Source organism: Falco naumanni, chromosome 13 (assembly GCF_017639655.2).
Source record: "Falco naumanni isolate bFalNau1 chromosome 13, bFalNau1.pat, whole genome shotgun sequence".
Classification (NCBI taxonomy): Eukaryota; Metazoa; Chordata; class Aves; order Falconiformes; family Falconidae; genus Falco; species Falco naumanni.
The window spans coordinates 22,233,901-22,255,541 of NC_054066.1; the positions used below are offsets into that span (position 1 = coordinate 22,233,901).

Consider the following 21,641-nt stretch of genomic DNA (forward strand, 5'->3'; position numbering starts at 1 on the left):
AGCCCCCACTTCAGTAATTTTTCATTGACAAATAAGTAGTATTAGTCCAAGCTCAGAATGAATCTTTTATTTTGTAAGCCATCAGTATGCAGGGCAGCAGCATAGTAAAAACCTGTGTCACTGTTAGTGCACCAATATCCATCAGCTCAAGCAATTGATGTAGATGTAATCACTGTCTCTAATAGAAATAAAGTCAGGGTAATGGAACATTGTCACAGGATCAATGTCTCCTGTTTTGAAAATAAACCCCCTCAGCTTTGCCTTTGCATTTATGTACCAGCAGGCGACCACATCATTCAATTCAATTGACACAGTCCCTTAGAGCCCCGAATGATCTATTGTGGGAACATCAGGAACAATGTATTGGAAAAAATGGAACGTTCTTGATCCGGCTACTAGCCACACTATTTGGTGGGTTTTCCAGCAGTGAAAATGAGAATAATTACCAGCTGAGAGCAGAAGCTTAGCACAGTATGGAGATCTTTAACTCTGTTTAACTGTTTGATTTCTACATGGTCTTGATCAAAAAGCTTGAACCATAGCACTTTTATTTTCAATGGTGCATGGGTGACAAATACAAGACATTTTTTGGATGTTGTCCCTCCCCTACCTTAGTCTCAGCAGAAGCTCTCGATAGGGCTTGTTTTGACTGACTCAAGAGCTCTTCTCAATCAGTTATTTTCTCTGAAATTTTTACACAGTTTGATGCAAGCAAGGATTAATGGGTGTGCTCCCACATTCATCCATAATTAATTTTTTGCTAAAGCTTTTTAATGCAGCATGGGAGATTAGCAGTCGTATAGTTGCATGCTTAAAAACTGGGTGCATGCTGAAGAGGTATATTGCATGGGATTTTAAACAACATAGCAGATAATGCTTCTTCCAGTTTTTAATCTTTCTCGCACTTGATTCCAGCAACCTACAGCTATTCTGTGTCTAGATCCTGAGAATATTAGTAGGCTGTTATTTTAGTGTTTAGCAAAGCCATTTAACAATTTTACAAAGCCTTCTTGAGACAGGGTCTGTAAGTCTGATTGCAAAAGGCTTAATTTATTTAAATTAGGTATTCCCAAAGGATCATAACTCTGTCTAAAGGGACATTCATCTAATGGCCTAAGAATGGAAGCTCTACAGCTTGCCTGATGTTACCACCATTCCTGTGATGGCCCCTCCAGTAAGAAAATTTTCCCTTTGAGAGACAGATGTGTCTCCCTGTAGTAACAACAAGCGTTTGTCTGGTGCTTCCCTCTCCATTACAAAGTTAGATACATTTAACATACAGAGCCTAGAGGGTGAACTTTGCAGGTCATCTTGTGAAGCAATCCATATGGATACCTGTACTGCTGCTTCCCCAGGTAGGTGTGCTAATTCTGGTCATGGATCAGAAGTTACCTGTTTCTAGTCAGTTTTAGGAACGCCACATTTCCAGTTTTGCTGCCACAGGCATCTGCCCAGCTTGTGTGCAGGTAAAACAATCTAACCCTGAGGATCATCTCTTCAAATCACAGGCTCTTCCTTTCCAAAAAATGCCTTTGGTCTGGATTAGGTGTGTGATCAAGGAGAATTTCATTATGTTTGGTTATATTTCGCGATGTGCTCTGAAAGTTATTGAAGTGTTGAGAGAGGGTGGTGATTTAATTTTTTAACTACTACTTCTGGACAGTTTTCATTTAATCCCTGCATCATCAGACTTGAGCTCGGTGATTAAAAGCTTGTCCACCTTCAGGAGACCGAGATGAGATGTTTGGGGTTGGGATCCTGTGCGGAGTCAGGGAAGGATGGCTTTTATGAAATAGCCAAAAATGAGGCAGGAATTTCTGCTGGTGGTTTTAGTGGGATACAGGTGCATGTTCTGAGCAGCTGGTCTTGATTTTCAGGTTTTGAAGGAATAACATATCCTCTCCTGCAGAAAGATGTATCAGAACTACCTCCGTTTTAACAGAGTCGCAATTATCATGCGAAAGAATTGTGCCTGTTTTCATTGTTCCCCAAACAGTTAGAAGGTCTTTAAAATACTAATACACAATCCTTTTTTGCTATTCTGATACAGGAAATATGGGGGGAAATCACCCTCAAACACATAATTTCTTCTTGTGTTGCACTGTAACAAGGAAAAAAAGAGGTTTAAGTACCTAAAGAGTATTGAATAAAGTGTCAGTACCAGAAATACCCTGTTTCTGTAGTCAATCTAGGGATTTACAAAATATGGCTGCCAAGAATCACTGCAAGGTGCCCTATAGCTGTCTAGGAAGATGTATTTTTAACTCTAGAAAGCATAAAGTGTGCAGCTTTGTAGCCATAGCCTGGAAATATGATACTGAATATACTGTCACTTGTGTCTCTGCTGTAACATCCGGAATCCCAGCCTCCTGGGTCACACAGCATATGACTTTGGGGAGGAGATTCATAGTTCAGTAATTAAATACTACTTTGCTCTAGGCAAAACCAACAAATGGGCTTCATCTGCAGCTTATTTTGTAATAGTACTCAGGACTCTGCTTGGCGTTTCTGGGGACTGAGTACTCAGATAAGTAGACAGTAACTGTTATTTTTAGCTAAGGTTTTGGGTGGTTTTGTTGGGGGTTTTTTCCCCTTCCCTTTCAGGATTGTAATTTTTTTTTTTTCTCCCCTGGAGAATTTCAAACTTGTATCTCATCTTGTAAACTTCATGCTCTCAAATTGGCATGGAAAGGCAGAGGCTTTTGCCGTAAATTAGGTCACTAAAGCTGAAGTACAGAATACAAATGTTTATCACCTGAGCTAAGGAAAACAATTCAGATGAGGAAAGGAAAAATTTTTTTTTTAGTATTTGGAAAAGAAGCTGTATTCCTGAGGTTAGAAGCAAAGCAGTAGAGTTGAAAGATGAACATGAGAAGCATCTCTTGTTTTAAATTGCTGGAAGGAAAACTAGCAAAGTTTGATCATATGGGAAATCAGTAAGAAGGTTCATTAGGTAGAATTATAGATAATTTTTTATGCATGTTCACATTTGACATAGATTATTGAAGCTTAAGTTTAAAAAAGGGCACATTTAAATAATAGCAAGTTTGAGACACAGGTAAAAAATGCGATACATTTAATGTTGAAATATATTAAAACAAAACTTATGCATTTAATTTATTTTAAAAAATAAATTTCCTTTAAATTCAGAAGGTTAGAAAGAATTCTTAATTGCAGATTTTCAGGTAGTAGAACTTTAATCAGGGCTCATTTGTATTGTGCCCAATACAATATTGGACCCCATCTCTCAAGTGAAAATGTGAAAGAGCAAAGAGGAGTGTTTAGAGCAGTTAGTTAATATAGTTAAAGAAAACTCAACTTCTTTTTTAAAGTATGAGAAAATGTTCATTTTGGTTGAAATTGATATCTTAATATGTTCTTACACAGAAGGACGTACAACATTGATCATGCACTGCATGCTTGACATAACAGGAACCACTAACATGTTTTAGGAGTTTTTCTTTATGAACTGTTTCTAAAGGGCTATACATAGCATTGTCTTTGGATGTAGTCTTACTGAGGTCAGCAGCCATTTGGGGTAGACCCACCATGTCTTGGGAAAAAGAGCCTCCAGAGAACACCTTAGTAGAACAGCAGCCACCAGCAACAGTGTTTTGTGGAGCCCTGGATTAAAACTGCAGCTCTGCAAGCTACTCACACAGCGGATTTGGTGTCTGAACGAGGTCCTGCCGAAACCTCACAAATCTGGGAGTTTGTCTGGTCTGAGTGGTTGGATTTAAATTGCACCCTTTTCACTCCATTCAGCACCTCTGAGTTGATAAATGAGAGCAGCCTTGGTGGCATTGGTGCCTCACTGGCTTAATTGACCTGGATGCAGCTGGAGAAATGGTGGTTAGTGTATCAACACCTTCCTGGGCTGTGGGGTGTGCCCGGTCCCCCGAGTCATCGTAACGGTGGTCTCATAGCTGTTGAGTTCAGCCAGTAGGTTTGCCAGGCTGTGGAACTCCCAGTGTTAGTGGCAAAGCGTAATGAAGAGGAATTGTGTGTCACGTGCGGGACTTCATTTTTATTTTTAAGAGAGGTAATACCAATGTAAAGCAGAATTGTAATAACACTTCCCAAAGGACTTGTACACACCTGCAAGTTTTTTGGGTGGAGTTAAAAAGCTATTCCCAGGCTGGGTCATATGATTTGCTTTTTTTTTTTTTTTTTTCCCCCTTCTCAACCATCGTGGTCATTAAAAAAAGGAAGATTCTTAAGCAGCGATTAAAAACAAAATGGTATCACTGTCTATGTGCACACATGCTGGCAAAATATTTGTCTAGATTTCTTATGAAAGAGGAAAAAATAAAAGGACTAGTGACAATATTTCTGTTGTAGGAGATTTATTCTTTCTGTAGCCAGCCTTCTGTTTTCCATGGATCAATGTAGCAGTCTGTTTATATCTGAACATTAAGCATTTTTTCCAGAGCTACCCGGAGCATTAGCTGTTCCCTTTAACATATTATATTTGGTATCAAACTAATAATGGGTATGTTTGGGGGAATTACTATTCACAGCAGCCTGCCAGGTTTTTTCTGTTATCCTACCTAATGTGTGTTAGAGCCCACCTAGAACTGCAGAAATACTACTTTCTGAGGCTGTTGTTTGATGATACAATGAATCTACTGTACGTTATAAAACTGTGATTAAGAGATACAAAGTGCTAATCTCATGAATAAACTTTCACTGCCAGTTCAAGTTTGTTTAAGAGAAAACCAACCAAAAAAAACTATTAGGCCAGGAGCCATATCGGGCGGCATCTGTTCTCTAGCGTTTGGCATGAACCTGGAAGAAGAGTACAAAGCTAGCACAAACATGCAGAGTAGAATAATAATTTGTCAGAAATGCAATCAGATTTGTACTGTTGGGCACCCCTTAGTCTACAGATCCAGTGTTCGTGATAGTGGAATTTGATCTCATTATAACGGATTTTACTTGTGAGTTTTACCCAAAGTATGGAAATGTGTGAATGGACCTCAAGGGGTGGAGAAACCCTTGCGAAGAGAGCCTGTGCGTCTGAGTTACGGTAGGCATGTTACAGAAATACAGGCACGTTTTTGCTGTGTGGAAGCTAAGTCAAGAGTTGGTGTGTTGGCTCTGGGACAAGAAACCTCATTCCCTTTCCAAATTATTTTTTTGTGGGAGTTCTGACATAGATTCAGAGTTGGAATGAGTGGGTCGGTTTGTCTGAAGCACAGGTGCGTGTTATCTCTGTTTCTGACCTGTGGTACAGCTAGTTCTTGGGTAGATCTTGAGGCCAGCACTTGTATAGACAGTTGGGTTTTATTTTATAGCTGATATGTTTTACGCCTGATAAATTTTGGAAGTTCAGGGAATTTCTATAGCAACATTGAAAATTACCTGGGATATCTTGATACTGTGCCGATTCTAATAGAACAGTGGTGTTATAAACCACAGGCTCCTTCTCTTGGAAGGGGTCCTGTAGAAAACCAGTGCCTGTGGCTTGGTGGTTTCGGATGGTCAAGGGAGAGCAGGGTGATGGGTTACCTGAGCTGTAATACGGTTTCATTGGAACTGGCACTGCTGAGCATCACAGCGATGTGTGTGGGTTGAGAGCCTGGGAAGAGGCGTGCTGAAGGGGACTTGATTTTAAACAGTGAATATGGATCCAGGTGTGGTCCCAAGGACTGGAAGACCACGAGCGATTTGGGCATGGTCCTAAGTCCTCATGCACATCTATTTTTTACCTGTTGGTTTTTTTTTAATTTGGTTTTAATTTAATCCTAGTTTTACTGGTAAAGAATTCACTTCACGTGCACTGTGACTGCTCCATGGTGCTAAACAAAAGTAGAGGCAAGTAAGAGCACATTTCCTTTAAAAGTACACTGGGAGCTAAAACAATAGTGTGGCTGCATCGTATTTTGCCACATTTCCTGTAAATCCACAGAATGGTTTGAGGAAGACTTGGAATTTTTATAAGGGCCACAAAAAAAGGGCCTCAAGGATCTTGTTACATTTTCAGAATGGATTTGGGACATCCAGGTGCAAATATTTTGAGGTCTTTTTAATGGGTCCTTTGCAAATTAGGCTAGCAATCTAAGACTGATAGGAATTTTGTGTCATTTCTACTTATTTTTGACTTATTTTTCTGTGTCTTTTTCAGTTACTTAATCGCTGTATCTAAAATAAAGAGGCATATTAATAGCTCTTAAGTGCCCAAAATAAGTAGTTGATTGCACATAGAAATAGTGGATTTGGGGGAAATAAACCAGCATTAGTGAATTTGTTAGTATGTGGGGTGTGTGTGTATGCGAATGGGTGCATACATAAAGATAAATTATTTTTTGCCTCCTTTTTTTTTTTTTTTTTTTTTTCTTCTCAGCCTTTCCTCCTCTATTCTTGTTTCTGTTTTCATTTACATGATGCCACTTTTAAGAAGTCTTCTCCATCACCTCCCAGACAAGCCCTAGGGCCGTGTTAGGGCATTAGGGAACATGGAGTTCATGTGGTTCGTGGGTTACCAGGTTTCTTTTCTTTCCCATTACTGTTTTCCTTTGGCAGACATCGGTGGCAGGTTGTGACTTCACCATGAAGTGAGGGGGTGGCCATGGCATGTTGATCACTGAGAGCAATATCTCCGCCGGCTTTGGGGCCGGTGGGTCCCCTTTCTGTCCCACCTCTGCTCCATTTTTGCCATCATCTGCTCGCTGCAGTGTCTCTGGGGCCATTCCCGCTGGTCACTTCCCAGGCGGCTGTGAAGGAGGAGTGGGGCAGCACAAGTTCCTAGGGCTGGAAACGGCAGCAGCTTCCCCGCTGTGTGCACTGGCCTTCAGGCACCTCCGAGCTGCTGCTTCAGCCGCCTGCACGGCCTGGCCGCGGGGCTGGCACTGGCCGCGGGGCTGGCACTGGCCACGCTGCAGAGCCCTTTGCTGGGGGCAGTTTGGCTTTGGCCCTGGTTTCGAGGGGTGGCAGCATGAGCCTGGCAGCCAGCATCAAGCCTGGTATCAATTCCAAATTTGTCAAAGGGATATAATTAGTGTATCCTCCCCTATCTGCACTTCTGCTGTATTTTCTCTGTCATGTGATGGTTTGCTTTTGTGATGGGGAGGAAGGTGGGCTGGTGTTGCTGGTTCTGAGGGCTCCTCGCTCCCCTTGGCTGTGTGGGAGCCAGGTGAGGGTTGTTTCGGGGTGCTGGGGTAAACACAGAAATGGGTTTTCAGAAAATTGAAATAAGCACCGAAAAAATGGATAAAGCAGTATCTTGGTAAAAACCTGGAACCTTTTGCACCCTTTCCAGTTTCACGTCCTCATCAGGCAAGCTGTGTATTTATTGAGCACATCTCTGTGTTTTCCTGGATGTGACGGTGCAGCAGCCGGTGTTGCACTGCCACCTCTTGATAGCCGCGCAGGACAGCGTGTGGCACTGCTTGCTGGCCAAAGCATCTGGTGGAGAACACTTTGAACCTGCCTTGAAAAATTATACTCATTTCACTTGGGGCAGGGTGAATGACACTTCTGAAAGACAGGCAAAACGTTAGCTTTTATTCTTTAGCTATCCAGCTACTTAACAGATGAATTTATGTGGCATCTCCACTGTTCTGCTTTGAGTGGGGAGCCTTCTTTATATTAATAACGCATGTCTTCTGTATGTGGCAAATGACACTGATTTCTGCCTTTTGGTCAATATTTTTGGATGATGCAGCAAGTTTTTAAAAATCAGTAACAGGCCTGTGAAAAATATACTATAATTTATGTGTGTCTGTAATGTATAAAGGCTTCTTTACAAGTCTTTTTAAATTTAATTACCTTTTCCTACAGAAGTTTATTCTCTGTAACAAGCAGTCCTAAATAAAGATGATTTACACCACGTATGACAACTAAACATAGCTGAATAAAAACAGTGTTTGGCCCTGCATATGTTAAGAATCGGTTGCTAATGCATGAAATGGCTAAAAATGACATTCATTACACACACTGCTCAGTAAATGAGCCCTCAAAGTATGTAGTAATTTGGCAGGTAGACCTTGTATGTCAGGCATCACTGGGGGCTGTGGATGACTGGGGTAGGGTTGGTATCAATATACCTTTCTTTACAAGTTGCATTGCACTAGCTAGAAGTTATTGTACTGGAACAATTATTTTTTCCTTTACAAATGAGAAGAATTTAAGTAGCTGTCCGTTTTTGTTTATTTTCTTAAAAAAAATAAAACCATTTTCCCTCTTTCAGCAATGAGGTGTGCTTGAGCTGCCCTAAAAGCACGAGGTGTGGACACGTCAAGCATCGCATACAGCTCCACGTTTCCCATATCAGATAGCCCCAGCTCTCCCACTCTGGTCCTGCTGGCCCCAGCTGGGTCTGAGCCCTCCCTGCAGGTCTCAGGCGGTGCCATTTCTCCTGGGCCCTCTCCGAACCGAGTGGGCAGTGCACACTGCCCTCCCTCCTACCCCCAGCTATGAGCTGGGTGTGTGGCTGGGGCGGGCTTGGGGATGTCTGTGTGCTCATGGACTCGCATGGGTTCGTGTGTGGTTTTGGGCAAACACACTTTTTACGACGTCCAAGTTCATCCTGTAGCCTCTCCTCCTCTTGAGGAGTGTAGCTGGGTCTTTCCTCTACACCATTATGGGACTGGTTAGGGAAGGCACCCCTTGGAGAGCTTTTCCCCCTAGTAAAATGCAAAAGTTAGATGATGAGAGAGTTGTTGTTTTCTCATGGTTCCTTGAGAAGTCTGGCTAGGAAAAGATGCCTAGGAAGAATATGTATGGGCAACCTTATGATGCTGATCATAACCGTGTAGCTGTTGCTTCCTGCTGCGTTCGCTGCTTTCCCACTTTGAGCAACAGTGGCGAATGGCCTGACTATGTAGCTGCGTAGCATTAACTTTTTTATTTTGAACAATACAAGAAAATCTGTTTTCTAGTCCTTTTAATGTCAGATCCAAGTCAGATTTTGTCAAAACAGTAGGAAAGTTGCTTGTCTTCTTAGACTCCAGTTCTGTAGAAGAAAACGACGGTGGTGGGCAGCTGGTAAAACCTGGAAATCTGCTGATGGAAAGTGCTGGGTGTGTATTAGGAACAGGAGATGGACTTTATTTCATATGTTCTGGAGCTGTTATTTTTACTTGTTTGCTAAATGTTGTGGAAAGATCAGGATTTTCAAACGTTCAGAAGTCATGAGAATGCTCTCAAAAAGGAGGCTTGAAGTTAGGGAAAATACTGTATTCTGTCTCTTCATCTTATTTTAAAACTCTTGTTGCTTCATATTTTCAAAATTTGTCATCAAAAGTATGTATAGTTCGATACGTTATTTGTCTTGCTAAATATTTACTATTAATAAAATCAAGGGGCAATTGTGTATATGTATCTATCAGTATTTTTAAAGCATTGATTGAAAGCCTAGAGAAATGTTACTAAAAATGATCTGTTTAAAGTTTGCCTCTAGTGTCAAGAATTCCTTTTACAAAGCCTAGATGTATGGCTGAGATGTTCTCTAATTTTTCATGGAAATAGCTGAACTTCCTTTGAGCAGATACAGTGTTGCAGCCCATATTGCACCTTTTTACTAGAGTAGAAGTACCTGAAAATTGAATTAGATTAGAAAGTAAAAGTGAGAACTTGCTTGCATACCACTGTGAAACCAAGTTCTCAGTCATTGTTAGCCAGGTAGAGAGAAATCCACATCTCGAAAAATGTGTTTCAGAGCAATAATGTCGATTAGATGAAACTCACTTGATTTTTCTTTAAAAATCTGTGAAATTAAGCCTTTTTAGTACTTGTATTAAGCCGCGTAGTTCTCCAGTCCATACCAATTTTCATCATTTGAGAAACTGGCCCTTCAATATTTAACTTACTGACCTTTATGTTGTGGTGAGATAAATGATTTTTTTTTAGTGACTGCAGTAGACTTATTTTCATTATAAAGTAAAACCATTGTCTATACTGCCAGGGAGCTACTTACTTTATAAATATAGTATTTGTTGAGAAATACGTATTAGGTACCACAAATTTTTAATTGACCTACTTTTTTATTTTCAGGGTTGTGTCCTTTGTTGTGACCTCATGGTTTAACTGGGAATAAAGATGAGTATAAGCAGTGATGAGGTTAACTTCCTGGTATATAGATACTTGCAAGAGTCAGGTGAGTTTTTACAATTCTGGTTGCTAAATAATGCATAATTTATTTGGTATTCACCTGCAACTGGCTTTAGCAAATTTAATTGTTTTGCCAGTAGGCGTGTGCTTCTGTCTGAACTGTTTCTTGGTGTTTCTTCTCAACAAGAGAACAAATTCCTGCCAAGTTACCTTCTGTAACTTTAATCAGACTTAGTCATTTGGCTCTTCAGATGGCAGTTAACCAGCCAAGGGCTCACTTGATTGCTAGAAATGCCTTTTCCTGGAGATCACTTATCTACAGGGTGATGATGACACTTTACACCATTTTCTTTGGGGCTACTTGAAGAAGAAAAAAGGATGACCACCAAAATACTGTTTTTTCCTGTTCTGTCTTGGAGTGATGGTGCTCCTGCAAGCTCGGTTCATTGCCTGAACGTGACTGGGAGGGAAGGTGGTGCTGTATTTCAAAGGAAGAAGTGGCAACTGTGACCATATGACTTCTATAATTTGAATCTAAATACAGATGAACAGATACTTTTATAAGAATAACTCCTGGGTTCTCAAAAGCCTCCCTTCCTGCAGGACACTTTCTTGAAGGATTTTGTCCTTTGATGTCAGGCTAGCCAAAGCCTACTGCTTCTTAAGAGTAAGAGCAAAAGGCAGTTCAATATGGTCAAACTTGAAAAGAAGCCTTTCTCCCATCATATTTGTCCAAACTGACTGTGTCTGTAAAGCACAAGCAGGAATGTAGTAGTGTTCCCTTGGACAGGTGATTGGTAAAGCTTCCCAAACCCGGCTGGATCAGCTGTTTGAGTTTGTGTTGCATGTTGGGGTGGCTGCAGGGGGCTTTGTTCTTGAAGCTGTGTAAGAGACATTACCTTTTACTTACAGCTATGATATTGAATGCTTAAAGCAGCCTACATTTAGAACAGGTAGATTTGACTGGAAATTGGGGCATGCCCCAGTAAATGAACAAGTGATGATTGTCAGCTGGCAGGAGGGAATATGATCTTAGCAACACATAAAAGAAGTCTGCGTATCAAAGCAAAAATAAACTCCAGTCTTAAGGTAACAGTGTAAGGGATCAGCTTTAATGTGTGTGCTGCATTGCCGTTTCAACGTCTACTGATTCTTAGTTTTCTTTAGTGATTGCTGATACGGGGGTGGTGTCTAGCTTCTTGAAAAAGCATTTGACCAATGTAATATCTGCCCCACTGCTTATGTGATTGCTCATGGACTTCTCAAATTCAGACAAAGAAGCACTGGAAGCAATGGTGGATGGCAGAGTTTTTCAGTCTGTGCTTGTCAGAAGAAAGCAGAAACTTACTGTTCTGCCTGAATTTACAGAAAAGTATTGCACATTCTTATTCCAGTTGCAGATTGCTTTTGTCACAGAAACCAAACTTACATAATGGCTTTATAGTCATGTGAAAGTTTGCAGGCAGCTTTTTAGTTACCGGGGGAGAGGGGAGGAAGTACTTTAAGAAAAAATTATATGACAATAAAGTTAATTTGCTGAAACAACAATTTTTATCTAGGTTAAATTCACCTTTTCAAGGTGATCAAATAAATAGCAAGCAACAGTGCGGTCTTAATGCTAACAGTCTTAATCAGTGCACAATACTGATGTAGTTCTGAATGCCCAAACATACGCAACTGTGACAGCACTGTACCATGAAGTGAATTCTGTTCTACATATAGATCCATTTCACTTTCATGGGTAACAAATAGGTGAGTAAAAATAACAAGCGAGTCTTGGTGTTTTGGAGATACATATTTTATTAAATACTATATATGATACAATGCATGTATCATTTGAGAATATATAAATATATGTAAATGCTATTGCAAATTGTATGGTTTATGTTTTTATATTTACTCATGCACAAATGTCTTGCCAATGATACTGTAATTAATACTTGGTGTGTTTATATATAAACTTTGTTTTTCTCTTCTTTTATACATTTAAACGAGAAACATGAGGGAAACAACAGAGGTGTGTTGACGAGGTTTTTTTTGTAGTTCATGAGCATGCTGTAAGTTTGCATAATTTGCTTAGGTTTGTAAACAGAAGATCCTACAGTGGTATGGCAAGTAGCGTTGTCTATCTATAAATCAATTCTGATGTCTTTGCCTTGTCTTTAGGGTTTTCCCATTCAGCATTTACCTTTGGTATAGAGAGCCATATCAGCCAGTCTAATATAAATGGTGCTCTGGTGCCACCAGCTGCTTTGATTTCCATCATCCAGAAAGGTCTGCAGTATGTAGAGGCAGAAGTCAGTATTAATGAGGTAAGGAGGCTTTGCCTGCAGGAGCATTATGTCCTTGCTTGCAGTAAGTTTGAATGTTAGTATTTTTTCTTAACTTTCTTGTATCCTATTTATTTACTTTTACTTCAGATTCCTTACTGCTGGTGTTCACCATGACTCCAGTGGTGGAACCAGAATGGAGTGACATAACTGGGTAGGGGTTCTGCCCAGTGCAGCCACACAACACCAGGCATGGTGTTCTGGCTCATTGCTTAAAGGTCCGTTGTCTGTAGAGTTTTTACCCTAATATAATGTTGTAGTAAATCCAGACAAGTGCAATAAGATAATCATTGAGACAAGTAACCTCTTAATTTTTATTTTCGTAGACTAGGGAGGTGGGAGAGCACTATCTATGCAGCTCTCATTTTGGTGATTTGTTGTCATAATGAAGTAATGAGAGCCCAAAGGCAAGGTTTCCAAATAGAGCAAGGGTTTCAGTTTCTGGCAGGAAGGATGGAGGTATATGCCAGTTTGCTTTTCACCTCTACTGGCTAATTCATCTTGAGCAGGATCTATTAAATTTGATGTTTAAATGGTTATTCCAGCAGTACAAAAAGCTATGTATCTTCCTGCCTGATGCTGGAGATACTCACCCTCAATTTCCATTCTCATTTATGCCTGGAAGGTTAGCAGCCTTTGTATGTGTCAGTTATATCACAGAAGGAAACTTCTTTTCACTAATTCTGCTCTTTCCATTCTCCCTTATGTCTGCTCTTTATGTGTAGTTTTCATAGTCCAAGTAAAGCAAATCCATTCCCTTAGGAGGCCTCAGAAAAATAAAGCAAGTGATTAGAATAGAAGGAGACCCTATATTTATTGCAAGGAATCCTTCTAGCTCCTAAAAATAGATCCTTACAAAGCCCTAGCATATGTACAAGGGTATTTTTAACTATGTCTTGTCCATTTCAGGATAAAATTCTTCCTTGTTGTTTGAAAGCATGCCAGCACTGTTTAAAAAAGGAAGAAAACTAGTCAACTCTCCGGATAATATGTTTATGGAAAGTATTAGTCTAATAAGATAGAATAACTTCACAAGCCAGTGACCTGACTTGCAGTGTTAGCAGCTCTTCAAACAAACCATTAGATTTTGTTGCAGCCACTCATGTTTGAAATCATATTCATAGATAGCTTACAGAATTTTTTACTTTAGCAGACGATTTAGCAAATTCAAAGCATGTAACTTTTGATTCCAGAAGCACTGCCAGAGGTTTGCGGTGGCTTTTTCTGCATATTTATGGTGGCCACTGAACTTTAGACTAAAATTCCAGTCCTAACCACAACAATGATGAGATACCACTTCCAGCACCATTTGTAAACTGTTTTATTATATTAAACCAAAACTTGTGCTGTAGTTTTTCGTGGAATTTTTGCCCGTAATGTTAATTTGTACTTGGTGTTGTCTTTTTTTGTTTTCTCCCTCTGCTGTAATTTAGGATGGTACCTTGTTTGATGGTAGGCCGATAGAGTCTCTCTCACTGATAGATGCAGTAATGCCTGATGTGGTACAGACCAGACAACAGGCCTACAGAGATAAACTTGCACAACAGCAGGCAGCAGCTGCTGCAGCTGCGGCCGCGACTAACCAACAGGGATCGGCGAAAAATGGAGAAAATACTGCAAATGGAGAAGAGAACGGAGCACATACTATAGCAAGTAAGTTGAGACAGAAATGATCTTAACTTATTTCCTCATCATCTGTCGTAGTACGAGCTTGTAGGCAGTGAGGTGGTTGTGTAGAGGTACTGGTAACCCTTCAGCTTGCAGGGAACACGTTTGTCACGGGTGATACTTCTAATAGATGGCGTCTCACCTTTGACTGTTCCAGGTTAGATATCTGGAATTGCAGGAAGAAATGCAAACTTCTGAATTCATTAATTCACAATATTCCATTGACCAGTCTCACCTCCAGTACTGCTCCTTTCTTATCATCTGAAGGTTTTTCACAGCATCCTCTGAGAGCTCTTGCATAAAGAGAAAGCAAAAAAATCTTTAATTATTGCATCTCCTCTCAGCTTTGGCCCCTGTACAAGGAATAAGAAGAGGAGTCTGCTAATCCACAGGTGGTTAAAACTGAGCATTGCTTGTGAAGCTCTGCGAACTACTTTTGGCAGGATCTGCTAACCCCATGAATTGGGGAACTGTAACCAGTGCTCTGTAGGACAGACTTCCTTGTCATGCTGAGACCATCACGGTTGCTGAGACAAATCCTGTATAATTTGTGTCCTCTATCAATATCAGTTTTTGTGATTTGATATCCAGAATGATTCGATGCGACTTTGTGCAGGTTTGGATTATTCAGTGGTTCCATTTTAGTTGTGACTGGTGAAACAAGTGAGTTTCATTTGTTATCGCTGGTCAAAGGAACATACCTTACAGTCAGGCTTAGTACAGGAAAGTTCAAATCAGGCATTAAAACTTCATTTTGAAAATGCTGTTCTGGAAGTCTGAATTCCACAGTTGAGAGGGGGAGTTACAGCTTTGCTGTAAAAACACCTGAATAAAAGACATTTTTGAGAGAGTATTCATATCAAGCCATGTACAATTTTTGCGTTTTACAGCTGGATTTTACTAGGTTTTTTTGGTGTTACTATATATGACAAATAAACTGGAAATATAATTATTGGATTAAACAAATAAACTCTTTACTTTAATGCTTTCATGTAAAAATCTCAAAATATATCCTTGTTAACTGTGAACTAGATAGAGTAAGTGTAAAATCAGCCACTGTTAAATGTGATCTACCAGCAACCCCTACTGGCTGGAACGCCAAATTATACTAGCATTGATTCATTAAATGAAAGCAATGTTTTATATGGTGCTCTTTCTTAAAAATATGCATGTTCTAATAGCCTCTTCTGTTTTCTCACACATACAAACAGTGACAGAAACCCTTGCTGTTAAATTAAGCAATAGATGGGAAATGGTTTGTTTAACCACAGTAAAAAAAAAACGAAGCAGGTGAACTTTTCATGTTCTGCATATACACTCAGTGTGAATTTATTTTTAATAATAGAAAATGATTGATGGCAGTTTCCAAGAAAACTGTTTTGTCACTTGAATTACCCCCAGTATTTTTTACAGAACAGTACGGATTCAGTATCGCTTCCACGTGGAAAGCTATGTATTGCCACAATTCCACGGTAGTTGCCGATGCAGTTTAAAAAGTTCTGTTATCACCAAATGTTATTATATTAATTAAAACCATTTTGTAAATAAAGTGCCTGAGATGTAAGTTTAAAACCTGTTTGACTGCAATTGGTGAAAAGAGAGTCTTTTTGGAAAGGAGTGTATCATAGATGTATTTTTAAGGCAGAAGATAGACTAGTAACATATTGTCCTGTGCAGTATTGTGCCTGAAAAACTATGAGTACTTTTAAATCAACGTTTATTTTTTGACTTAGCAGGAATTTAACTTCTGGCCCCAATTTTGAAGTTTCAAAATTAAATCTATTTGGATGCTGAACTTTAGAAGGGCTAAGAGCTTTCTCACATTTTTGCAACTCCCCATCTGTTTATAGTACTTTATTTTTCCAGTTCCAATTTATGAAGGAACATAACAGCTTTTTGTCAAATTTTGATCCACGTAAACTGTGAATTAGTTGCTATGCTTATCCCAGACTATCCCAGACGAACGTGAGCCATACAGTAGTTACAATGTATTGTCCCAAAATATTAAAATCCACCTCTCTCTACTGTTGTTTCCCATAATGCAGATAATCACACAGATATGATGGAAGTAGATGGAGATGTTGAAATCCCTCCCAACAAGGCAGTGGTGCTGCGTGGCCATGAATCCGAAGTATTCATCTGTGCCTGGAATCCCGTTAGTGACCTTTTGGCCTCAGGGTATGTGCATGAACTATGTATGCACGTAATATTGATGCCCACTGGCATACGTATGTACGCTGGTGGTAACAAGTTAAAATAATAGCTGCCCCAGCATCTTCAACATCAGGTGCCGCAATGTTTGCCGTTTTGAAAGGAATACTTTTTTAAATGGAAGTAATTGGGAGAAGGAGTTACATTCTTATCAACTGTTCCATAGATCTGGAGATTCAACAGCACGGATATGGAACCTCAGTGAAAACAGCACGAGCGGCTCTACACAGCTGGTACTTCGACACTGTATACGAGAAGGAGGGCAGGATGTACCCAGCAACAAAGATGTGACGTCACTGGATTGGAACGTAAGTAGAAATGTCGAGGCTCAAACTATCAGAGAAAGCTGTACCTATAATTTTACATAGTCAAATTTAAGTGACAGCAACCGAGCCTCCTCTGCTGTGGCTCCTGAAATATTTCTGGGTTTGGCTTGCATTGTGATTTCTTGTGTTGTGCTACAGGGACTTCTTTTTACTGAGTTGTAGTCAATGGAATAAATATCATAAATCTTATGCAGATGTATTCTACCTGAAATTTGCTTTTTGCTCTTTAGCTTTGAGTTATACAGTAAAAAAAAAATAAAAATAATAACCTTTTTGCTGGCAGAGCGAAGGTACACTTCTAGCAACTGGGTCTTATGATGGCTTTGCAAGGATATGGACTAAAGATGGTAAGTGAAATACTTTTAATTTCCAGTATATTTTCCTGTATTGTGGCTCACAGCATAGTTTTTTATTTTTTTTAATGTATTTTATATCAATATAAATTTTCAGGTAATCTTGCCAGCACCTTAGGGCAACATAAAGGTCCTATATTTGCGTTAAAATGGAACAAGAAAGGAAACTTCATTTTAAGTGCAGGAGTGGACAAGGTGAGATAATCTTTGGTAAAATTAAAATTCTTTCCTTCACCGTTGTAATCTAATTAAAAGCATAATAGCAAAGCTATAGAAAGTAAGTAAATTAAAGTCATGGGATGTAAATATGTACTTACAAAGAACTTGTTATGCTAACTATGTTTCCTTGTATTTTATAGTAGTTTATTGAGATATTTATTAGGTTTCAGTGTCCCTGGATCTCATCCCAGTTAGGTTAGTGTAAGTTGGAAAGTAAGTGCATTGAACACTGGAGCACTAAACCTTTGTAAAACCAAATCACCTAAAATGTAGTAAAGCACTTTGTATAAAGCCTCAGAAAAAAATCACACTGGAGGAGTAGGTTCAGGCTGATTTGGATATCAGTCAAGCCTGGGAATGATTAAAAAGGTTAGAGCTGGAACCTAAGAAAAGTCAATATATTTGACTGGGGAGGTGCCAGTTGTGTAAGGCCATGGAGCTGCTTGTTTAACTGTGTTTTATTTCACATCTCTAAACAAACTTAAAGACTCACAGGTCTTTAAATTCAAAGGTGTTGTTATTGTGAGGGATTTTATGAATGGTAGGGGAAGGGCATGTGGTGATGAAGAGTAGACTTAAGATGAATTCAAAGAATAGACATTCAAAGAATGAGAAGAGTGTAGTTTTTTCTCCGTAACTGATTCAAGGTGCAGAAATAAACACATGCTTTCTCTTAATGAGACTGGCAAATGGCAAGCCTAGTAAGACCACAGGCCCACAATACTTAAAACTGGCAGTCTCACTGTAAAGTAGTGTATTTTCTCCTTTATTTTTTTTTCTGCACACACTTAACCTGCTTAGCTTTAGTGCCCAGCTTTATAAATCCTTGTGCTGGCACAAAGGAAGGAAAAGTGAATGTCTCCAAGCATGGAAAGGATGTGTTTCTTCTTTTGGCAGCTGTGATGCCTTATGCCACTTTTTAAGTCTTTGTGGAGGTACAGCTTTAATTTGCAGAAAAATATTCGGGAGGAGACAGAAGCCTTGTTTCAATCAATAAAGCTCCTTGGACAAAGCAGTTGATATTGTGCTTTGAAAAAAATACTCTGCATTAGCAGAAAGATTGGCTTGACCTTGTGCAGCTTTTCCATAAATAATTTGTGCGGTCAGTTCACGCTTCCACTGAATTCAGTGTAAAAATTTTCATTGATCGTTGAGGTAGGTCAGGAATACTTGCATATAATAAAGTGGTTATTTAAAATACTTTTAATAGTATTTTATTAAAAGTAAAATATAAAAGTATAAAAAATAAAAACTTAAAATACTAATTTTGTCATGTAAGGTTTATTTCATCAGAGGGATATCAGAAGTATTGGCAGAGAACAACTCAGAACAAAATTACACCCTTAAATCAAATCTTTCAGATTCTTAAGTGAGACTAATTGGTTATATAAAGATCTCCTTAGGGACAAATGAGTATTTGAAATTAAAATTTGAATATAGAAGTACTTGAAATTAACATAGGTGTGTGAAGTGGATTACAAGAATATAAATAGGACTAAGGAGATAAACCTATTTGATTTTGTTTATTTAAAAAAAAAAGCCCATAACCCCCCCGCTTCCCTCCGGACCCCCAAAACCTTTCTAATATTGCAGCATTTTAAGGTTTTATACTTTTGTCTGTACATCTACTACCATCTCCTTTAGTACTGGATAAAACATTAGGAATATATAATTGGGAGCAGGTTTGGGCAATGGGGAGTAGTCTGAGTAGTCTGATACACGTGAATGATGGTAGTTGTGGGGAAGCCAACACTTTGTGTAAGTTTGTTTATTGTTTACGTATCTGTTTAATACAGACCACAATTATTTGGGATGCCCACACTGGTGAAGCCAAGCAGCAGTTTCCTTTTCATTCGGGTAAGTCTTGATTTTGATCATTCAGGATTGTCATCTGAAAAGATGAAAAAAATGTTATTTATTAAAATAAATAAAAAAAATTCTGAAGTTTATGGTGATTATTTACAGCGTTTTAAAATCTTACAGTCAGTCTTTGGATACTGACTCCCATATTTGTAGTCTTTAAGAATTTTGAGAATTTAAACATAGATTTTTTTTTTCTGTTCTGTAACTTTATAACTCACAATTTTATTGCTGTTCTGTGAAAGTCATAATAGATAATCCAAATATTACCGACTTTCTGTAGTACGGTGGCAGACCCATCAGCTGGGTGGGCCACGAAGGATTTGTGTTTATCAGCTAAGGACTGCATTTGTCATCTTCCTGCTACAGTAATGCCAGCTCCGCATCCCATTGTTCTGCGCTGCCTGCTGGGCTGTCCCCAATTTGTTTGGCCACAAACCAGCTGAAAGGCTGTTCACTGGCCAGCTGGGATGAGAGTGCAGCCTCTCAGGAGGTCAGACAAATTTCTTTGTGGGCTGCATGCTGTGCAAGCCTGCCAGAATCAGCTGGAAAATAGAATAGAGAGGATGACGAACATGTCATTGAAGGGCCTTTAAGAAATGTGTCTCGTTTCCACTTTTTATTCTGCTCGCACTACGTTTTCAGTGGCATGACAACAATCAGAAACATCAATTCTTGATTTACTCCAAGCAATTCCGTGTGCTATCTGCCATAAATATCTTGGCTTGATCAAATGGAATATGTCGCCCATGATTAAGCTTCAAGTTAACACACCTTATAATGCTGGAATTAAGAAAGGAAATAAATCATTACCTTTCACTGACTGCCATCTATCAGCACAAGCATGGACTGTTAGTGGAGATGAGCTCATGCATGACAATGTGTTAAGTTGTGGGAACCTGTTCCTTGTGCAGACTCTTGAGATTTATTTACAGATGACTTAACTACAGCTTGTTGTCCTGCTGTACTCTCTTCCATCTAACTGTTTCATTTCAGAAATGTTCCGTATTTTTATGTCTTCTATTAAATTTCATTTCATTTCTTTTGTGTAAGGCTGGTTCTGGCTGCATTTCTCATTGTTCATAGTGTTTGGTTGTCTTCAGAACTGCTATAAAATTAATGGTTGCTTCTTGTTGTTCTAATGGCACTTGTTCTCAGGTGGTGCATGCTAAATATTCAAACTCCTGCAGAATACATATCATAGTTTTAAATATCTTTCTTTTTCTTTTAGCACCAGCATTAGATGTTGACTGGCAGAGTAACAACACATTTGCCTCTTGCAGTACAGACATGTGTATTCATGTCTGTAAACTAGGACAAGATAGGCCCATCAAAACCTTCCAGGGTCACACAGTAAGTACTGGAAAAGTGGGGTTTGCTCTGATATTTTTAGTAACGAGAGATTGGGGGCCCAGTACACTTACCAGTATACAGCACTCGTGTAATGGTTAGACTCTGGCAACAGGCGATAGACATCTGCAGGTAGTTGTAGTTAAGGTCATATGGTACTGCAGTCTCTGTCATCGTCAGAACAGTTCTCACTGCCATGTGCAGCTTTTTTTACCAGTGCCAGGATCGCATAGCAAAACTGAGCTGTAGAAGAAGAAACAGGGTAACTTTAAGACTTTGCTGTGCACAGCCTGTGTTGTGTAAGAGCATGCATGGGGAAACGTGATGAACAGGTAGCAAAGAGTTGTTACTAAAGGCAAAGCTAGGAATGAAAATTTAATGTTAAAATACTGACAATTACACAAATACTCACCACTGCTGTCCACCTTTATCTTTCGTAAGCTGTCATTTGTAGTGGAAGTGAAGACTCCAACTTATTCTCACTGTTCAATTTTAGAATGAAGTAAACGCAATCAAATGGGATCCAACTGGTAATCTTCTGGCATCCTGCTCTGATGATATGACTCTAAAGGTAATGGGAGTTCTGGTACTGGCTCTTGTCTCTTGAGGACTGTGGAGTGCACACTGTTAGCTCGGGCAATCCAGCAGTATGGCTGTACTTGCCGTGTCGGCTAATATTAGTTCTTTTTTAATATAACAAGATTAGGCAATCCTAGCAAATCCTTGTTAATCAGAGCCAAGCTTTGTTCCAGGGAACTTGTTACAGGCTGCCACCCTGAGACTTGGAGCATGATTTATTAGGTGCTTTTAGCTGTTTACAGAATCAGGTCATTAATCATTAAGCTGTCACACTTGATGTTTGCTTTTGGTTAAAAGGAAGAGTTGGAATGCGTGTTGTGTAACACATACAAGAATGGGTGACTAGCTACTTTCCTGGTGTTCTTCTGTATCCCCCTTCTTTCTAGTTCAAACCTTTGGCATATTGTTTCTTAAGAGAGTGTGTGTACTCCCTGGTTTTTACAGTTCATCAGGAGTTGTTCTACAGTTTTCAATTGCACCTACAATATTTTCCTCCACATAATTCATAGCAATGTGCTTTCTTGCAGAACTGGGGCAAAACTGTGAATGCAGAGGGTACTGTAATTTACACGTATGACTTCAGGGCACACTAGAGATCCATACAAAAGTACCATCAGGTTAGATGCAGTAGAAGAAATGAGGTTGTTCATGCCTGATAGGCCTGTGCTGTTTCCATGGTACTGATGCTTTTC

General features: G+C 39.4%; 1 protein-coding gene and 1 long non-coding RNA gene across 10 annotated transcripts in view; one reads left to right on the top strand and one right to left on the bottom strand.

Moving 5' to 3' along the window:
* TBL1XR1 (TBL1X receptor 1) overlaps positions 1 to 21,641 on the top strand; it is a 117,702-nt gene that overhangs the window by 85,641 nt on the left and 10,420 nt on the right. For 7 of the 9 annotated variants that reach the window (XM_040613044.1, XM_040613039.1, XM_040613038.1 and 4 more), the window contains 10 exons: positions 9,997 to 10,099; positions 12,220 to 12,365; positions 13,817 to 14,036; positions 16,097 to 16,229; positions 16,429 to 16,570; positions 16,872 to 16,935; positions 17,039 to 17,136; positions 18,957 to 19,017; positions 20,252 to 20,373; positions 20,867 to 20,941. In XM_040613044.1, coding sequence (XP_040468978.1) covers positions 10,042 to 10,099; positions 12,220 to 12,365; positions 13,817 to 14,036; positions 16,097 to 16,229; positions 16,429 to 16,570; positions 16,872 to 16,935; positions 17,039 to 17,136; positions 18,957 to 19,017; positions 20,252 to 20,373; positions 20,867 to 20,941 — 1,119 coding nt within the window. In that variant the 5' untranslated portion in view covers positions 9,997 to 10,041. The remainder of the gene's footprint in view (positions 1 to 9,996; positions 10,100 to 12,219; positions 12,366 to 13,816; positions 14,037 to 16,096; positions 16,230 to 16,428; positions 16,571 to 16,871; positions 16,936 to 17,038; positions 17,137 to 18,956; positions 19,018 to 20,251; positions 20,374 to 20,866; positions 20,942 to 21,641) is intronic. The other 2 variants (XM_040613046.1, XM_040613047.1) reach the window with 1 other exon arrangement.
* Positions 18,914 to 20,891, bottom strand: LOC121096686. Its single transcript, XR_005830653.1, has 3 exons — positions 20,783 to 20,891; positions 20,445 to 20,613; positions 18,914 to 19,051 (listed from the first exon to the last, which is right to left on the bottom strand). It is a non-coding gene; the product is annotated as an uncharacterized LOC121096686 (long non-coding RNA).